Source organism: Microcaecilia unicolor, chromosome 6, assembly GCF_901765095.1.
Source record: "Microcaecilia unicolor chromosome 6, aMicUni1.1, whole genome shotgun sequence".
Taxonomy (NCBI): domain Eukaryota; kingdom Metazoa; phylum Chordata; class Amphibia; order Gymnophiona; family Siphonopidae; genus Microcaecilia; species Microcaecilia unicolor.
In genome coordinates, this window is record NC_044036.1 from 97,593,640 (window position 1) to 97,613,983 (window position 20,344).

At 44.5% G+C, this 20,344-nt stretch overlaps 1 protein-coding gene across 1 annotated transcript in view; it reads right to left on the bottom strand.

Moving 5' to 3' along the window:
• CEP350 (centrosomal protein 350) overlaps positions 1-20,344 on the bottom strand; it is a 411,134-nt gene that overhangs the window by 249,439 nt on the left and 141,351 nt on the right. The window contains exons 12-14 of the mRNA XM_030208006.1: positions 12,514-13,580; positions 11,925-12,075; positions 9,909-10,069 (exon numbers count right to left, since the gene is read on the bottom strand). Of these exons, the coding sequence (XP_030063866.1) occupies positions 9,909-10,069; positions 11,925-12,075; positions 12,514-13,580 (1,379 nt within the window). The remainder of the gene's footprint in view (positions 1-9,908; positions 10,070-11,924; positions 12,076-12,513; positions 13,581-20,344) is intronic.

Consider the following 20,344-nt stretch of genomic DNA (forward strand, 5'->3'; position numbering starts at 1 on the left):
CCGAAAAATAAAACAGACATTTATAGCAAATCCAACACCCTTAAATAGAGAGCAGATGAATGCTTCCTTAGCAGCACTAAATGCGTATATTCACGAAAAAAACTAAATCCAGGCTAATCATTAGGAAACATAACTACCAACGTTTTGGAAACAAATCCGGGAAATTACTAGCACACCTGGCACGCTTTGAAACCCATCAGAAATTTATCCCTATGATAAATACAGAAGGTGGACGTCATATTTCTACTCCAACAGAAATGGTACAGGTTTTCCATTCATATTTCAAAAAGATGTACACAAGGCCACAAAATGAGCAAGGCCCGGGTTTAACTGATTATCTTGAAGATGCGGGTTTACCACTACTATCTTCAGCAGCCCAACTCCAATTATCACAGCCAATTCAAGCCGTAGAAATTCAGAAAGTAATTAAAGCCCTACCAGGAGGTTCCTCTCCAGGTTTAGACGGCTTTTCCCATGAGTATTACAAAATGTTAGAGTTACAATTATGTAGCCCATTAATGGATTACTATGATGCAGTGGTGGATAGGGGGTTTTTCTCTTCTCGAGAAAATGAAGCGTTGATCACTCTAATACCAAAACCCGGTAAACCTCGTTATAGGGTTGAATCCTATAGACCTATATCCTTATTAAATGTTGACTTAAAAATTTTAGCCAGGATTCTAGCTGACCGACTAGCTATTCATATACCTCAGATAGTGGGAGAACATCAAGTAGGATTTGTACGAGGACGGCATTCTGTCCTAAATGTGAGGAAAGTACTTCTATCTATAGCTCACTGTAAATCAAATAAACAACAATTAGCATTGGTCAGTCTAGATGCGGAGAAAGCATTTGATAAGGTCCAATGGGATTATTTATTTCAGGTCCTCACACATATAGGTATAGGAGGTTGGTTTCTACAGGCTATTAAATCTCTATATTACAACCCGACTGCTAGTGTTGTGGTAAATGGACATAAATCAAATTCGTTTGAGGTATCCCAGGGAACAAGGCAGGGATGCCCATTGTCCCCATTATTATTCTTGCTTTATCTAGAGCCCTTATTGCGAACCATACAACAAGATACAGACATCTTGGGGGTAGAGTTGCCGGAACAGCCAGTGAAGATACTGGCGTTTGCGGATGATATTTTTCTTACGCTCACTCGACCAGATAGTTCTATACCAAGACTACTGTCAACACTAGATGAATTTACCTTTTATTCAGGATTCTCCCTAAATTATCAAAAATCATTGGTCTTACCAATTCAGTCTGAAATAAAAGATAATTGGGTTGGCCCATTCCCGTTAAAGTGGGAATCTACAGTAGTTAAATATCTAGGGATATATATTCCGGCGGACCTATCACAACTATACCATAAAAATATAGAAGCCCACAAAATCAAAATGGAAGAGGTAATGCGGGGCTGGCAGGGATTACCCATCTCATTGCTGGGGCGAGTGGCGCTGTACAATATGATCTTATTTCCAAAATGGATTTATATGTTTCAAACTCTGCCACTCATGCTGAGTTACAAAGACGAGAAATGGTTGGGCAGGCAATTAACCAAATTTCTTTGGCAAGGGAAAAGAGCACGTATCTCACTCGCGAGAGCCATGTTACCACGTGCCAAGGGGGGATTGGGGTTATTGAATTTACACCTTTTCTCAGTAGCTAGTAGTGCTTGTCACCTCTCCGACTGGTTCAGAGCAACTCAATTTTTCACCTGTACCAGGGCAGAAATATCCCTTCTGAAGCCACAGCATTTTGCCCATTGGCTCCACTCCACGGCAAAGGGAGCAAACCTCTCGAGACACTTAAATATAATTTTTCGGCCTCTGCGCAGGGCGTGGAGGCTGATGTGTAGAATGTATGCTATAAACCCTGAGATATCACCATTACTGCCAATTCAAGGGAATTGTGATTTCCCTGTGGGAGATACGTCGCGAGTATTTCAAATGTGGGCCTCAAAGGGGATAAGTTATCTCTTTCATGTGATAACGGAGCAAGGGACTATTAAGTCATTTCAAAGTTTATGTGAGGAATTTGGTCTAGCTGAGGATGACATATTTGCATACTACCAAATTCGCCATTATGTGCAGTCCTTGGATAGTAGGATGCTCACTTCAGAAGTGTGGGAGAGACTGAAGGACATATTGGATTTAGAGGCCCAACTCCGCACCCCACTAAAATACTTTCATGGCATGTTGAGAGATAGAATTGGAAAATATGATTATTCGAAAGAAGCACAGAAATGGAATCAAGAGTTAGTCTTAAATATGAGACCAGACCAGGTAGAGTCTTGTCTAATGTCAGTTTATCACCTAACAGACAATGCCAGTTGGTGGGAGCTCCATTATAAGTTTGTACTACGATTACATATCTCACCACACAGGGCATATCGGGCTACTCTGCGAGAAAATAGCAACTGCCCAAGATGTACAGAGGACCAAGCCCACTTGGGCCATATGTTTTGGACCTGCAGGAGAATCAAGCCATTTTGGGTAGCTCTCACAAGACATGTTTCTACCTTTTGGAAAGCTGTCTGGCGCCCATCACCGGAGCAATTGTTTGACATCTTCTATATACAGAGTCCTATACCACGAGGCATGAAAATCTTCCTGAAAAAAGCTATGTTGATGGCAAGGAAGGTAATATTGCAACTGTGGTTGGAACCGACAGGGCCCACGATTGCGCACTGGCGATCGTCAATGATTCAATTTTGTACATTGGAACGTTCAGGAATCTTAGACCTAGCCTCAAAGAAAGGGGATTTATTTTGTACTACTTGGGCACCCTTCTGGGACACATTGACTTCATCAGCACGAAGCAAGATTTTGAACTTATAAACTGGACTAAACTCAAAGAGATAGATATGCAATTACAGGAATAGACAATTGTTCGGAGGGAGGGGGGGAATGGGAGGGGGGAGGATGGGAGAGGGTGAAAATATGGCAACATACTTATTTGTTTATTCTGAATCGAGACTAACTGTTAAACATGGTTTTCAAAGTTGTAAAATTAATCTGACTATAAATAAAGAGATTTATAAAAAAAAAAAAAAAAAAAATGCTTGTTCTGTATTGGTTGTGATTTATAAAATGAATTTTCAACTTCACCAACTCCTCAGAGGCTAGGGGGTACAATCTACCCAGTGCCCCACCAAACCTGAGCTTGGTTGCTGGAATGTCCTACTCCACCGAAATCAGGGCCAAATGGCCTGAAAGACTAGGAAAAACTGAAGGCTTGCCCAAACCCTCTAGAACAGGATCCCCCCAACACAGACTCCTCCTGCACTCAGGGTTCAGTAATAACACAAGCCTTGGAAGCCCGAAGTATCATGATCAGCAAATCTTCAACGTGAACAAGTCGCAACACTGAGTGTCTCCATCTCCCATTGACTCCTCTTCCAGTGTCTCCCTAGAGGAGTTGCCTTGGATTGATCTGCTAGTTGCTGACCAACTATCTGACTTTGCCCCCAGCAGGAGTGCCAATCCTCCAACGGTTCCAGTCTGGACTTCTCAGCAAGTTCTACTCTGCCATATGTCCAAGCCTCTACACTCATCGCCTGGATCACAGAAGACCCTGGCACCTGGTACAGCAGGTAAGACTGATGTACAATTTCCAGGAACACTTCCTAGTCCATCTCTCCTCCATAGAGTCCAGCATGTTTCTCTTGAGTAAGTCAACTTGGATGTTTTCTATTCCTGTTATGTGTGCTACCAAGAGATTTTACTTAGACAATCTGAACAGGATTCTCAATTTTTGAGCCATCATAGCACTCTTTGTGGCCCCTTACATGTTCACAAATGCTCTGCTGTGGCATTGTCAGACACCACTCTAAACTAGGAGCCAGGAAGTGCAGCAGGGCCAACCTGACTGCTCTGGCCTCCAGCCTGTTTATGGACTTAGAGGCTTCTTCCCTGGACCACAGTCCCTGCACCATCTGGCCTTGACAATGAGCTTCTTAACCCTTGAGATCTGAACCCAATGTGAGAGCTATCCAACTGAGAGGCTCCAAATCCATTCCTTTGTGAAGATTTGAGTGTTGGCCACATGGTTAGGTGTTTCCTTACAGAAATCAGAAGCAGAAGGTAAACCTCAAAGTCCCGAGAACAGAAGACCACTGAGACAAAAAAGAATAGTGAAGAAGATGCATGTAGACTCTTACCCAGAGACCCAACTCCAAGGTGGCTGCTTTGAGCCCAATAATTGAGAGATAATCCTAGACCCTCCCTGGAAGCCCTCAGACACAAATACTCACAACTGGGCAAGAAACCTGGCAATCCATTCTTGCATCATGAATACATGACAAACCTGGGTACCAAAGATAAAGGAACTTAACTTGCTCTTCTGTAATACACAAACAAGCTTACATCTTTCAAGGACCCCATATGATCTGGAAGTAATTCTGATGTTTTTTCAGCTGATTTGGCCAATTATCCAAGCAAAGGATAAACAGCGATGCTCCCTCTGCTCAAAAAAAGCTGTGACTACCATTATCACCTTGCATAAGTTCTTTGGGGCCATGCTAAGACCAGAGTCAGCCCTGAAATGGAAGTGTTCCCCTAGAACTGAGAAACAAAGGAACCATTGGTGATTCTCCCTGATGGAGATATATAAGATTTCAGAAAGATCTGGGGAAAGGAATTCTTCTTTTCTGTCTGTCTCCAGGCAGAAGCAGGATATCACATTTGCTGCTTTAATTTTTATTGAAAAGAAAATAATCTTTGTCTGAGAAGACGTGGAGGGGCATAATCGAACAGGGCGCCCAAGTTTTCCTGGGGGCGTCCATCTTTAGTTTCGATAATACGGTCGTGGATGCCCAAATCTCAACATTTAGGTCGACCTTAGAGATGGATGTCCCCAATTTTCGGCCATAATGGAAACCGAGGACGCCCATCTCAAAAACAACCAAATGCTAGCCCTTTGGTCGTGGGAGGAGCCAGATTTCGTAGTGCACTGGTCCCCCTGACATGCCAGGACACCAACCGGGCACCCTAGGGGGCACTGCAGTGAACTTCACAAATTGCTCCCAGGTGCATAGCTCCCTTACCTTGGGTGCTGAGCCCCCCCCCCAAAACCTACTCCCCATAACTGTACACCACTACCATAGCCCTAAGGGGTGAAGGGGGCACCTACATGTGGGTACAGTGGGTTTTGGAGGGCTCACATTTACCACCACAAGTGTAACAGGTGGGGGGGGATGGGCCTGGGTCCGCCTGCCTGAAGTGCACTGCACCCACTAAAACTGCTCCAGGGACCTGCATAGAGCTGGGTATGACATTTGAGGCTGGCAAAAACAATTTTTAAGTTTTTTTTTTAGGGTGGGAGGGGGTTGGTGACCACTGGGGGAGTAAGGGGAGGTCATCCCCGATTCCCTCCGGTAGTCATCTGGTCAGTTCGGGCAACTTTTCACGGCTTGGTCGCAAGAAAAAATGGACCAAGTAAAGTCGGCCAAGTGCTCATCAGGGACGCTCTTCTTTTTTCCATTATCAGCCAAGGACGCCCATCTTTATTCCATTATCGGCCGAGGACACACATCTCTTAATCACGCCCCAGTCCCGCTTTCGCTACTGTGCCAACACGCCCCCATGAACTTTGGTCGTCCCCGTGACGGGAAGCAGTTAAGGACGCCCAAAATCGGCTTTCAATTATGCCAATTTGGGCGACCCTGAGAGAAGGATGCCTATCTCCCGATTTGTGTTGGAAGATGGGCGCCCTTCTCTTTCAAAAATAAGCCTGTTAGTGTTCCTAAATCTGTGCTGATTCTTGACTGCTCATTTTTTCCCCATCCACATATGCCAGCAGCTCTTTGTTTTATGATTTCTAGAATTTCCCTCCTAAATGAGTAGCAGGACTATCATTAGTGTAGTTCTACTTTTGGGATATGTGAATCCCCTGTGACTGTTCTAAAGAAGCTCAGTCTCAAATATAAAAAACATCCATCATGAAGTTCCTGTGGTCTTCTAACGCCCAATCCTTTCTTTTCCAATTCATGGATTATTTTTGCATCATTAAGCTCATTCTAAGGGCCCTGTTTACTAAGGTGTGCTAGTGTTTGTAGTGCACGCTAAACACTAGAGTAGCTCATACAGTGGGGGAAATAAGTATTTGATCCCTTGCTGATTTTGTAAGTTTGCCCACTGACAAAGACATGAGCAGCCCATAATTGAAGGGTAGGTTATTGGTAACAGTGAGAGATAGCACATCACAAATTAAATCCGGAAAATCACATTGTGGAAAGTATATGAATTTATTTGCATTCTGCAGAGGGAAATAAGTATTTAATCCCTCTGGCAAACAAGACCTAATACTTGGTGGCAAAACCCTTGTTGGCAAGCACAGCGGTCAGACGTCTTCTGTAGTTGATGATGAGGTTTGCACACATGTCAGGAGGAATTTTGGTCCACTCCTCTTTGCAGATCATCTCTAAATCATTAAGAGTTCTGGGCTGTCGCTTGGCAACTCGCATCTTCAGCTCCCTCCATAAGTTTTCAATGGGATTAAGGTCTGGTGACTGGCTAGGCCACTCCATGACCCTAATGTGCTTCTTCCTGAGCCACTCCTTTGTTGCCTTGGCTGTATGTTTTGGGTCATTGTCGTGCTGGAAGACCCAGCCACGACCCATTTTTAAGGCCCTGGCGGAGGGAAGGAGGTTGTCACTCAGAATTGTACGGTACATGGCCCCATCCATTCTCCCATTGATGCGGTGAAGTAGTCCTGTGCCCTTAGCAGAGAAACACCCCCAAAACATAACATTTCCACCTCCATGCTTGACAGTGGGGACGGTGTTCTTTGGGTCATAGGCAGCATTTCTCTTCCTCCAAACACGGCGAGTTGAGTTCATGCCAAACAGCTCAATTTTTGTCTCATCTGACCACAGCACCTTCTCCCAATCACTCTCGGCATCATCCAGGTGTTCACTGGCAAACTTCAGACGGGCCGTCACATGTGCCTTCCGGAGCAGGGGGACCTTGCGGGCACTGCAGGATTGCAATCCGTTATGTCGTAATGTGTTACCAATGGTTTTCGTGGTGACAGTGGTCCCAGCTGCCTTGAGATCATTGACAAGTTCCCCCCTTGTAGTTGTAGGCTGATTTCTAACCTTCCTCATGATCAAGGATACCCCACGAGGTGAGATTTTGCGTGGAGCCCCAGATCTTTGTCGATTGACAGTCATTTTGTACTTCTTCCATTTTCTTACTATGGCACCAACAGTTGTCTCCTTCTCGCCCAGCGTCTTACTGATGGTTTTGTAGCCCATTCCAGCCTTGTGCAGGTGTATGATCTTGTCCCTGACATCCTTAGACAGCTCCTTGCTCTTGGCCATTTTGTAGAGGTTAGAGTCTGACTGATTCACTGAGTCTGTGGACAGGTGTCTTTCATACAGGTGACCATTGCCGACAGCTGTCTGTCATGCAGGTAACGAGTTGATTTGGAGCATCTACCTGGTCTGTAGGGGCCAGATCTCTTACTGGTTGGTGGGGGATCAAATACTTATTTCCCTCTGCAGAATGCAAATAAATTCATATACTTTCCACAATGTGATTTTCCGGATTTAATTTGTGATGTGCTATCTCTCACTGTTACCAATAACCTACCCTTCAATTATGGGCTGCTCATGTCTTTGTCAGTGGGCAAACTTACAAAATCAGCAAGGGATCAAATACTTATTTCCCCCACTGTATGTTTCTATGGGCGACTTTAGCATTTAGAACATGCTAATTTAGTGCATGCTAAAAATGCCAGCACACCCTTAAGTGCAGCTTAGTAAAGAGCCCTAAAGGTTTTATCATCCTTGTTAGGTTAATTTTCTCAAGCAACCATAACACCATAAATATTGAAGTAGTAAGGTCACCTCAGGATCTTTGCTTTATGATGCCCCTCAAATTTGCTATGAATGAGAAGCAAACACTTCTAAGATTTACAAAACTTGGAACAAGTGAAATGTATTTTCCTACCACAGAAGGAAATTCATATTAAACGCAATGTGGAAACTAAAAATCTTCTACTTCTTCAGATATTTTGATAATTTCTAATAATACACAATAAAATATTTATCCTGCGACTGGCAATATAGCGGGGATAGGAGGAGGGACTTCCTAGGGGCATGCATACTCAACAGTTTCTACCATTATGAAGGCAATTCTGTAAAGGGACGCCTATATTTAGGCACCTATTGAAAACCTATTCTACATAGGAAAGTAGGCATCTACTTTTCTTTATAAAATACTAGCTTAACATGTCAATTCTGAGCCTATATTTTAGGTACAAGCACTTATGCCAGCCATAAAGCTGGTATAAATGCTCACCCCTAGACTGTAAAAAAAAAAAAAGTGCATATTTGTACACCCCATCCATGTGTATGCCCACCTTCAGACTGCATGCCATTTTACTGAATGAAACGTAGCTGGAATATTACCTTTTATATGCACTTTTAGCACCGGCACGTTGGCATCTCATTTATTTAAAAAAACTTAGTTTTTTTTTTTTTTTTTACTGTGGTAGCATTTTTAGCGCGCGCTAATGATTAGCACATGCTAAACGTAGAGATGCCCATAGGAATATATGGGCATCTCTAGTGTTTAGTGTGCACTAAAAACACTACCACAGCTTAGTAAAAGACTCCCTTAGACCCCACCTGAAACCAAGTGGCTTACAATAAAACATCTATCTATATATATAAAAGGCACCTCCAACGTTCCAATGAAACCTCAAGCCGGAAACTTTAGGCGCCCGAGATATCCGGTTTGGCCTGCAGTCAGTGTAGCTCCGCCCTCATGTCAAAACGCGATGACGCAGAGGGCGGGATGGGCCTGCAGTCAGTGTACCTCCGCCCTCGTGTCAAAACGCGATGACGTAGGGGGCGGGGCGGGGAACGCACGAGTTCCAGAGATTCAGTGACAGCAGCGGGGAGTCCCACACATTCAGTGACAGCAGCAGGGACAGCGCTGTGAACTTTAATCACAAACTCGCAACCAAGTGACGGAGGGAGGGAGAGGGGGTGTGTGGAACTCGGAAGGGAGAGACGGAGGGGGGGGGGTCTGGAACTCGAAAGGAAGGGAGGGAGGGAGGGAGGATGGTGGGCGGGAAATTACCTTGTTAGCGCCCGTTTCATTTTTTTCCGAAACGGGCATTTATTACTAGTAGAAAATAATACCGAACAGAAGACAAAACTATCACTCAAATTTATTCTCTTACTGATCCTTTCCAGAGATTTCTACAATTTATAGTATACTCATTGAAACCTGAGGATTATAAAACCTGACTAATCAAGCCTAGAGAATGCATCAGAATTACCTCCTTTGTGTTAATGAAAAAACATAACACATCAGGTCTTGATTTCCAAGAGCCTAATTAATGCTCCTTGATTTTAGAAATTACAGGGGTAATTCTATAACTAGGTGCCAGGTAAAGAGCCTATTTTATAGAGGAAAGCAAGTACCTACTTTCCTTTATAGAACACTAGTGTAACTGAAAATACGTGCCTACAAGTTAGGCGCAAGCACTCACACCAGCCACATAGCTGGTATAAGAGTGTGTGGTGATATTCATATTCTGCCCAAACTCCACCTCTGTATACACTTACCTCTAAAATACGTGTTATGTAAGATAATGCATGTATTTACAGAAAAGCAGTTAGGAAGAATTTTGTCATATGCACCATTAAGTGCACAAATATGCATATATGCCAGTCTAATCAAACATACACATAATTAGCAGGAAATTGTTCGCACATAACTTACAGAGGTGCCCTCTATATAAAACAGAAAAAAATGTAGACACCTCCCTCCCTTTTAATACCTTTGAATTTACTGCTCTCTCCATAAACAGCTACTTCATGCCAGGAGTGCCAGGGATGACAAATCTAAACACTGTACCTTTCTAGTAAGCAAATAACTTACTTTCCAGTTTTCCTTTTCTCTTAGAAGAGGCTGATGAAGGAGAAGATGCTGCAGACTGGGTCCTTGAAGAATGTTGGGAAGTTATTTCCAATAAGCGAGGATCAAAAGGTGACTTTCTGCTGGGTAGCTCTTCCAGAATACTGGAACTGCTGCTTCCAACACTGACAAGAGGGGGAAAAACCCTTCAAATTTCAACAATTTTCTGAAACCCGCCAAGAAGTGTATGGCAAAGGAGAATGCTCTGAAACACTGAGGATGAAGACTAAAACTACGACCAAATGGACCCTCATTAATGGGTCCTTTTACTAAGCTGTGGTAAAAAGTGGCCTCAGTATGGTCTTGCACGGGTTTTCCTGCAGCTGTAAAATAGCTGATTTTCTATTTTTTGAATTAATGGTCACACACTAATTAGTGCAGGGCCATTACAAAAAGTTACTGCATGAGTACTTACCGCCATTCATTTTGGAGGTGGTAAGAGATCATGCGGTATTACTACGTTAACTAGTTAGAATACACTAATTTTGATGCGCTGTTTAGCACAGGAACACCCACTTTCTGTCCCCCTTGATACCCCCTCCAAAAAATACACATATTTTTTTAGTGAGCAGATTAGCGCACACTAATTTGGCAGTTACCACAGGACACAAGAGCGCATCCCATGGTATGCCACTTTAAGCTGCATTAGGTGCACATTAGCACCTAATGCAGCTTAGTAAAAGGGCCCCTAAGTTACCTTCCCAAGAGTCACAACATTCAGCTGTCGTACAACATGACTAGCCAAATCTGTGGCTTCACATCAGTACTATGGAAAACACCACATCCAACAGGGACAGCAAGACTTATGTATGGATGCCTGCAATTGACACAGAAGTGGTACTGGCAATATAGCATGGGAGAATGTTTATTCTTTCATTAGGCACAAGACTCAGCAAGTGAGAAAATAATACAGCATACCAGGAACTTCGATGTGATAGAACAGGGGTTCTCAATCCAGTCCTCAGGACACACACCCAGCCAGTCAGGTTTTCAGTATACCGACAGATTGGCTAAGTGTGTCCCAAGGACTGAGTTGAGTACTACTGTACTAGAAGTATGTTCCTGGGTTAAATATTTTTTTCTACAAAGCCCAATATGTAAGCATAACTTTGTGTATCTATTGTGGTAAACGCATGAAGTATAAAATCTTACTGAAGCGGGTACTACATATAAGAAATTCCATTTAAAGGTAGAGAACGGACTATAAAACATAATCTGAATGCATATGATAAACTATATAAAATAACACACCATTTCCATTGCATCACAAGTCTATCTGATTTTTTGAAATTCTAAAGATATGTTCATTCTTTGCTTCACTCAAGTACTACTGCATTAAATTATATTTCATATCAAACTCAAAGTTGATGTCTATCTGCTGTAACAAGCACGCTTTGCTCCTGAAAGGCAATGGGCTAATTATATCATCTGGAGAATCTGTGACTATAAACACTTTAGAAAGAAACCTTTATGCATTCTGCAGATACTGGATTCAATTTTGTTATCTTCCTGGTTTTCTTTTCTCTAAGGCTTTCTTCTCCATGGTTATTAAACTAGGACTCAATAAATACACTAGGATTAGTGCTCCCTAAATTATTTATTTCCCTTATGTTTTGTATACCGTTCACATTCCAATTAGGATTCACAGCAGTTAACACTCTAAGAGAATCTCAACATCTAAGGGAAATATAATCAACAACAAATTGTGCATAATCACATTAATGTTCAGCCCAAGCCCATGATGAGTACTTCTTTCCAAAGTATTTCCATTCATACTGGCTAATTTCACACCTGGAAGGGGTCTAGAACCTGTGTGTGTGTGTGTGGGGGGGGGGGGGGGGGGGGGAGGGGGGCACTGATCTACTACATACTTTTGCACAAGATTTTCATATAAAGGCTACATCCAGAAGCTATAATTTAGTGTATATAGAGATCCTGTTGGCAGTTGAAGAAACCCTTAGATTTTCAACACAAACTTACCTAGGTTCCAGAGCTTTCTGTTTATCTCTTGCACTTCCACTTCCCTGTGAAGAGATAAAGTCATCATCATAGGCAACACTCTCTGAAGAACTCAGAAAAGGAAGCAAAGGCTGAAGGACAGGTGAGCCTCTGTCTGACCTCTCTTCAAATCCTGTGCAAAAACACCAATCATATACTCCATTACAGTCAATTCTCAAAAACCCCCCACAAAAAAACTTGTTCCTAGGAGAGAAATCATTTCTTAGACTGTGCAGACAGTATTCTCAAAACTCTATTTGGTGAACTTACAGAAATTCAATATATGTACATAGTTAGAATCAATGCTGAGTTCCTTAGAACACATCTTTCAGTTTACTTCTAAGCAAGAAACACTAGTCATCAGTAAGGTGTTCACATTAAATATGCAATGCAGAGATATAAATAGATGCACTAAAAAACTCAAACAGGGTAAAAAAAGGTATGCTTTTATGTTTTGAATTTTATAACCTGCTTAATAAAAACATGATTTTTCATTTATTCTATTGAAGTCCTAAGCAGGTGTTTTGCAAAGGAAATCTAAGAAAACTACCAGTCATGCAATTTTTCTCACCTTTTCCAAACAGCTGGTAAGATTTTGCAAATATGTTTATAACGCTGTGTGGACTACCTTTAGACAGTTCCTCCCATGAGCCCTTTCTATTCATACCACTTGTATGAGAGAATAATGGTGCATGCTTCTCTGCTTCTCTCTGAAATTCTTTGATAGGACCAAGCATATTAGTTTCACCAGCACAGAACTCCTTTTTTTTCAAGGTCTCATGAACCTTCAAGGGAGAGTGTTCCACCTGTGCCTCCTCATGATCAGAGAAGCTGCCCTCACTCAAAAGAAGTCCTTCACTGATGGATCCACTGCTGGAATCATGTGAAACACGAGCTTGGTTGCCTGGACTATAATTAAAATTTAGAGTGTTAGAAGGCTCAGTCTGTCTCTTGTACATCTGGCTGGGAGCCCGTTCTATGCTGTGACCACCTAATGGCCTTAGTGCAAAACTAGTTACAGCAGTGTGTGGCCTAATAGCTTCAGGAAGCTCCTTAAACTCATGAAGGTTACCCACCCCAGGTAGGGAATCATCAAAGATAGAGTGGCTGACACACGTCCCTAACATTTTCTGAATTCTGGCAGAGAAGATGTCCTCGCTGTTCTCTTGAACTGGTGGACTCACTGGTTTGGCCCATCGCCCATCATCCTGTGTTCCTTGCAAATGGTCATAATCTGCATTCCATGCTGAGCCATAGTTAATGCCACCCCCAGCTAACTTCTTGGCCTCACTTTCAATCCTGCTAGACAAAGAAGCAGCTGTTGCTTTTAAGGCCTCAATACGATCCAATTTCTTCTTGTACTGGCTGGTATTTGATTTTGCTGATGGATCAGGTTGGGAAGCAGGTAAGCCAGAGTAAGGCTGAGATTGAAAAGTCATTGATCCTTTCAATAAACTGGAATAGTTTCTCCTAGTAGGATGCACAGATTCCAAATCCTTTTGCAGAAGGCCCATCTGCTCAAGAACCAGGAGGTGAGAGAACATACCACCAGCTCCTGCAGTGGATGATGACTGTGAAACTGGGACCGTTAGGTTCAATCTGTCTGACTGCATCCATGGAGATTCCATCTGGTCTGTCCTGCAATATAGATCACATCATGCCTCAACAACACAACTTTTAAAAAGCAAAAAAACGAAACAAAACCCCAGACTAACCAATCCAATCAACTGCTCCTATTCTATTCTCAGGGCTTAATATTTTAATCTGTAGAATGGAAATCTCTAGAAGCAACAAATCAAGAATTTGAGATACCTGCAGCGAACTGAACATTTTGAGACCTGTACTTTATATTACTTCCCAACATGGATATGTCTGGAAATAAATAATTCTATTACAGTATTCTAAACAAAAGGGTTTTTAACAGTGCCATAACATAAAAGTGAATATTGATTAATACAACAAATCACTGTGTATAACATACAAAACTTGTGAAGCAAAACTGAACACTTTATAGAGCAATTTTCAAAGACATTTCAACAAATAAAATGAGGATTTATTGGCAGAATTGCCCTTCTAGAAAACTGCACCCATCATGTACAATACGGGGGTCGTTTTTTAAACATTTTTTTCACACATAAAAAGGCTTTTATAAAACCACCCTAAGGGTCAAGGGTTACCCCTAAAACCAACTCAGTGTTGATGTGGACACTGGAAGGGTCTCATTACACCTACATATGTGTTCCTGCTGTTTCATGAGAATATCACCCTCTCACTTTAGCAACTGTTGCTTCAGCTTTGGGCGAAACAGGGCCACTGATGAATGAAAGTTCTTTTTTACTCCATGGGTCACACTGTTTTGAATAAGCTGTGGATTTGAAAGATAAAGAGGTGTGGTAGCCGTGTTAAGATAAAGAGAAATTAGGTCTTCCTCATAATTTTCTTTCCATTAGTCCTTCCCACTATTCCAAAACCTGTGGGATAGTTGTATCCATTAACCAGCAGGTGGAGATAGAGAACTGAAACTGACATATTTCTCTTGGCATTCACTCCAGCTCCTCAGAATTTACATAGACAAGCAGTAAGGATAATACTCAGAATAAAAACAAAAATCTTAACTTCCTAACCTAATACTAACCAGACAAGCAAACATGTGGACTTCTCTCATCTCTTAACAACTTGTAAAGTAGAGAACAAAAGATATGAAGGACGCACTATGCAAGGTGACAGTTGTTATTTGGCTCATTACTTTGCAGTGACTAAACATCTCAGAATCCTCTGGAATAGTGGGAAGGCCTAATGGAAAGAAAATTATTAGGTAACACTGTCGTGTTCGTGAGCCCTTGTGCCCAGGCAGAGCACTGCAGCTAGTATAAGAACCGGTGCTCTGTTGGGCAGCCGAGAAACCCCGAGGCTTCACCTGAGAGGACTGCCATTCCCCAAGGGTTGAGCCCCCAGGTGCAGGCAGCCAACAGGACTTCCAGATACAGGCAGGGGTCAGACGGCCGCAGGCAGTAAACAGAGACAGTCTAGGGTTGGACAGAAGCGGAACTTCTACAAGGACGGGGAGGCAAGAGACAGGCAGGGATCAGGCCTGGAAGACTGGCAGAGAGTACCCCTGGTAATGGGTGATTATGAGGTCCAGCAGCAAGCAAAGAGTAGTCAATATTCAGGCAGTAGTGGGTCGGCCAGCTCGCAGAGAGTGCAGTGGACAGGTCAGGCAGCACGCAGAGCATGTTCAGGATCCAAGCAGTAGTCAGGTCTGGCAGCAAGCAGAGAGTTGTCAAGGTCCAAGCAGAGGTCAGGTCATGCAGCAAGCAGAGAGTAGTCAAGGTCCAAGCAGAGGTCGGGTCAGGCAGCAAGCAGAGAGTAGTCAAGGTCCAAGCAGAGGTCGGGTCAGGCAGCAAGCAGAGGATAATCTGGTGTTGAGGCAAAGGTCAGGAACGAGCAGGAAACAGCTTAAGGAACAATATCACACCACAGCTCTCATCTACCGAAGTAGAAGCCGAAGCAAAGAAGTGGTGTAAGATAGCCCTTTAAATAGCCTCAGTATCAGGGGAAGTAGGATCAGCTGGAAGGGAGAACTCCTCGCTCCCACCATCAGAGAGAGAACGGCATCAGCTGGCAGGAAAAGCTCTCATAGGCTGCCAACCGAAGGAGCAGGAAGAGCAGTGACCAACCCCGAGGAGCCGGAGGCGGGGCAACATGGAGGCAGGGCAAGGAAACCCAGATTAGACAGCCGGTAGGAGGAAGAGGCAGAGTCTAGGCGCCCATGGCCAATCCGGGGGACAGAGGCATGGTCCGAGTTCCTGGGCCTCCGTGACCGGAAGAGAAGAGACCCTCTCGGGCCGCCGGCGTTGCCAACATGGCCGGCGTTCCAGGAGGCAGGAGCAATGCGTTGGCCCTGCCAGGACAGCCAACGAGGCGAGCTGTGAGAGGCGTGAGGCATGGGAGCGTTGGCCCAGCCCGCATGGTCGACGCTCCCCTCTACTGAGGCGGAGCCGTAGAGCAGGTTGGCCGCGAAGAGCGCACCACAGGTGAGGGGCGCGACAAACACCTAATTTCTAATTCCATTATGAAGCTTCCCAGTATTCCAGAACCTATGGAATGTAAAAAAGCAATCTCTAGAGTGGGTGGGATACTGGCACCACCACCCTAAGGACCAAAGCCCCAAAACTGGCTTCCAAGTGTGCCACAACATCCACTCTGTAGTGGTTGGCAAAGGTATACAGCCTTGACCACGTCACCACCTTGAAAATATCCACTGGAGACAGTACAGTAGTCTTTACCTAGGATGCTGCTGTACAACTCTAAGAATGAGCCCGTATGGCCTGAGAAGACCGCTTCCCCTCAAGCAAATAAGCTGATGCGATAACCTCCTTCAACCATCTAGCAAGCCCCCTGTTTACCAAAAAGCATAGTTTATTCTATTAGCTAAACTCATTCATGACTTTCAGATATCTAATGAGGACTCTATAAACATCAAGAAGCATCCAGGAAGAATACCGAGCTTCTTTGTCCTCTCTGCGAAAGGACAGAAGCTCCACAGATTGATTGAGATGAAATGCTGATTCCACTTTCGGAAGAAAGGAAGGAACTTTGTGAAGGAAGACTCCTGCCTCTAGACAAGAGAGAGACTGAATCTTGAAAACCTTATGTACTGACACAACAGCCAGCAAAGAACACTGTCTTTGGAAAGCCTCCTCGAAAGATCTTATGCTAGAGAAGCTCAAAAGGAGGCTTCTGAACCCGAAGGAATAAATTAAGTTTTCACTCTGGACATAGTGTACGAAAGGGATGCCACAAGAAGTACCCCCCCCCCCCCCCCACCCCCTGTTATGTCTGTCACTAGCTCCTGGATCGTGAGCCCTTGAGCCCAGACCAAAAACAGGAAGGGAATCTAGGGAAGGCCTGGGGTGGACCGAACCACCACTAACACCGTAACAGACTATAGGGTACTCACCCCAGTCTCCAGGCTCCCGAGAAGATGTGCAGAACCCCTCAAAGGATAGGGAACTTCAGGACACGTAGGGCCTGCACTCAATGACCAAGGGATGGGTGCACAGGAATGGCTGGCCCCCACAGGAACTACACAGTTGATGCAGGAACACAGATACTGGAACAGTTTCGCCAGTCTTCACTTGCACTTGGCCACTGTCCCCCAGAAGTTCAGCCCCTGGGTTCAAGCGGCCGGCAGGACTTGAGGTTAGCAGCAGCAGCAGAAGTATCCAGCAAAAGCTGCACCAGACTGACAGGTGGGGCAGGACCCAGCCCAGCCGGGCAAAGAAAGAGTACAAGCCATGAAACCTCAACAAACAGAACTAAAACAAACAAATTAACTAAACAAACAAGTTGACATAACACAGAAGGCACGCACTAACCTCAACCAGAGTGGCCTAGTGGTTAGGGTGGTGGACTCTGGTCCTGGGGAAGTGAGGAACTGAGTTCGGTTCCCACTTCAGGCACAGCTCCTTGTGACTCTGGGCAGGTCACTTAACCCTCCATTGCCCCATGTAAGCTGCATTGAGCCTGCCATGAGTGGGAAAGCGCGGGGTACAAATGTAACTAAAAAAAAAAAAAACCAACCAGAGAACACCGCTCAGCTGCAGGAGAAAGACAATTAACCCCACGCTGAGACAACCACAAACAATGAACACAGAAAAAATGCCGACAGCCAGCACTTCAAGACACACAGAGAGAGAGAACAGATCCCTCCCACACACAGAGCAAGTTCACAGGGAAAAAGGCAAGTGAGAAGCTACAGCGGGGAAAAAATCCTTAACGTTAAGCACTGTTTACCTGAAACTGCAGGTAAAAATAGCTCCTGGATACTGACGTCAGTAGCTGCAGACTTCAGCTACCACCCAGCTGACCAATAGCAAGCAAGTCCCACCCAGCTACCCTAGCAGGGAGATCCTAGCCCCTCCCTAGCCCAAGCAGAGTGGATACCAGCCTCCCTCAGTCTGCTAGCAAAACACAGCAGAAACATAACACCCCCGCAACAATCGAACGATATCCGGATAAGCCCCAAGAGAAGTTTTCTGCAGTCGGCCTCTGAAACAGGCCCAAATCACAACCTGAACTTTTAGAGAACCCAATGTCAAGTCTTTCTGAAGGCATGTCTGGAGAAATGCTAGGATGTGCGCGATCTGAGCAGAGAAGGCAGAAAGTCCGTACACAGAACCAGTACTTGAATGACCTCCACACCATCGCACACACCATGGATGTAGAACATTTCCGAACATGAAGCAAGGTAGCAATGACCGAATCAGAATAACCCTTTTCATCTCAACTGGGCCCCACTGCTTATTTCTGGGATAAGCAGCATAAAACGTATTGTACTGTTTTGGGATCTTGCCGGGTACTAGTGACCTGGATTGGCCACTCCTGGAAACAGGATACTGGGCTTGATGGACCTTCGGTCTGTCCCAGTATGGCAACACTTATATACTTTCAATGACCAAGCCGTAAGACCAAAAGGGCATGGATCCACTATGAGAACCGGGTCTTGCTTCAGTAGGTCATGTACCTGTGAAAGATGGAGAGGATCCCTGTTCAGCAGTTGAATCAGGTCCACATACCATGGCTTCCACTGCCAATCCAGGGTTTCGAGAATTATTCGACTCCGGTGCAATGTGATCCTTTTCAACACACGGTGTACAATGGGCCAAGGAGGAAAGACATACAATAGATGTGTCTCTGGCCAGAGCTGCATTAAGACATCAATCCCCATCAAACACAGTTCTTTTCAACTGCTGAAGAACTTGGACACTTTGGTATTCCATTTCATCGAAATCAAGTCCAGAAGCACAGAACCTCATTGGATCACTATCAGCTAAAAACCCTGTCTGGATAGTTCCTATTCTTCCAGGTCCATAGAGTGCCTCCTGAGAAAGTCTGCCTCCAGACTCAAGGACCCAGTGATGTGTGCTGCCGACAAGCAGAGATGATTTTTCTCCCCCAACTCATAAGGGAGGCCACCTCCACTGCCATCAGATGGCTGCAGGTCCCGCCTTCCTTGTTGACATAAGCCACTGTTGTTGCATTGTCGGAGAAAACTCAGACCGGGGCCCCCAACATAAATGGAGCAAAGTTATGCAAGGCATTCCATACCGCCCTGAGCTCCAGGTGATTTATCAACCACGGAGACTCCTGTTCCATCCATGTGCCCTGTGCCAGACAAAACTTGTAATGAGTTCCCCAACCCAATTTGCTGGCATCAGTTATCACCACATCCCATTGTGTTATCGGAAAGGGAGATCTATCACTGCATAGTCCATCTTGTAACCATCATCAAAGAAAGACGAAGGTTGTACTTCAGTGTCAATGTAGCCCATCGAGAAGAGGCTCCTGTAAAGGCCGCATATGAGCCCAGGCCCATGGCACCACTTCCATCATCGCTGTCATTGACCCAGAACCTGGACAGTTCCAGACCCTGGGCCTGCCATGACTGAGAAGATGAATCTGTTGAACTAGCTTCAACCTCCTGCATTCCATAAGAAAAATCCGCTCCCTTGATGTGTCAAATAGAACGGCCAGATACTCCAGAGTTTGTGGTAGAGTTACTCTGTTCTTCTTAAAATTGATCAACCAATCTGACTGAAGAAGACAGACAACTGTCTATCATGCCACGCTGTCTAAATAGAATGATGCAGAAATGAGCCAGTCATCGAGATACTTCTGAACTCTGATTTCCTGGTGCCAAAGGAAGGCTGCACCACTACCATAAACATTCATGGTGCCATGGCAAGAACAAAGGGCAAAGCCTTGAACTGGAACTGACTGCCCAGCACCGCAAAATATAGAAACATCTGATGCAGTGGCCATATGGGTATATGCAAGTACGCCTTCTTGAGATCGAATGTGGTGAGAAATTCTCCCACTTGAACTGACTCTATGACTGCTGTTAGTGTTTCCAAGTGAAAGAGGGCCATTCGGAGGCAGCAGATTAGACCTTTGAAATCTAAGACCAAACGAAAGGTGCCATCCTTCCTTGGGAAAATGAAATGGATGGAGTATCTGCCTGGTCCCTGTTCGGCCTAGGGAACTGGAACAATAACCCAGAGCGCCCACAAGGAATCTATGGTGGCCTGAACTTCAACTATCTTGGTTCCCTTTCGACAAGGAAACTGCAAGAAGAGAGGAGCAACTGGGCAGGAGAACTCCAACTTGTAACCTTCTGTAAGAATATCCAGAACCCACTGGTCTGACGTGATTTTGGCCCACTTCTCAATAAACTGCTGAAGACGTCCTCCCATCAGAGGAAGTGGACCACCCCTCACATCACTGTGAAGCTCAGGAGGCATTGGGCGCCCTAGCTGACTGAAAGAAGGACTTGCTGTCCACATGAGAGGAAGATTGACATGCCTGAAATGGAACTTCTGACCATATTGCTGACCAACCAA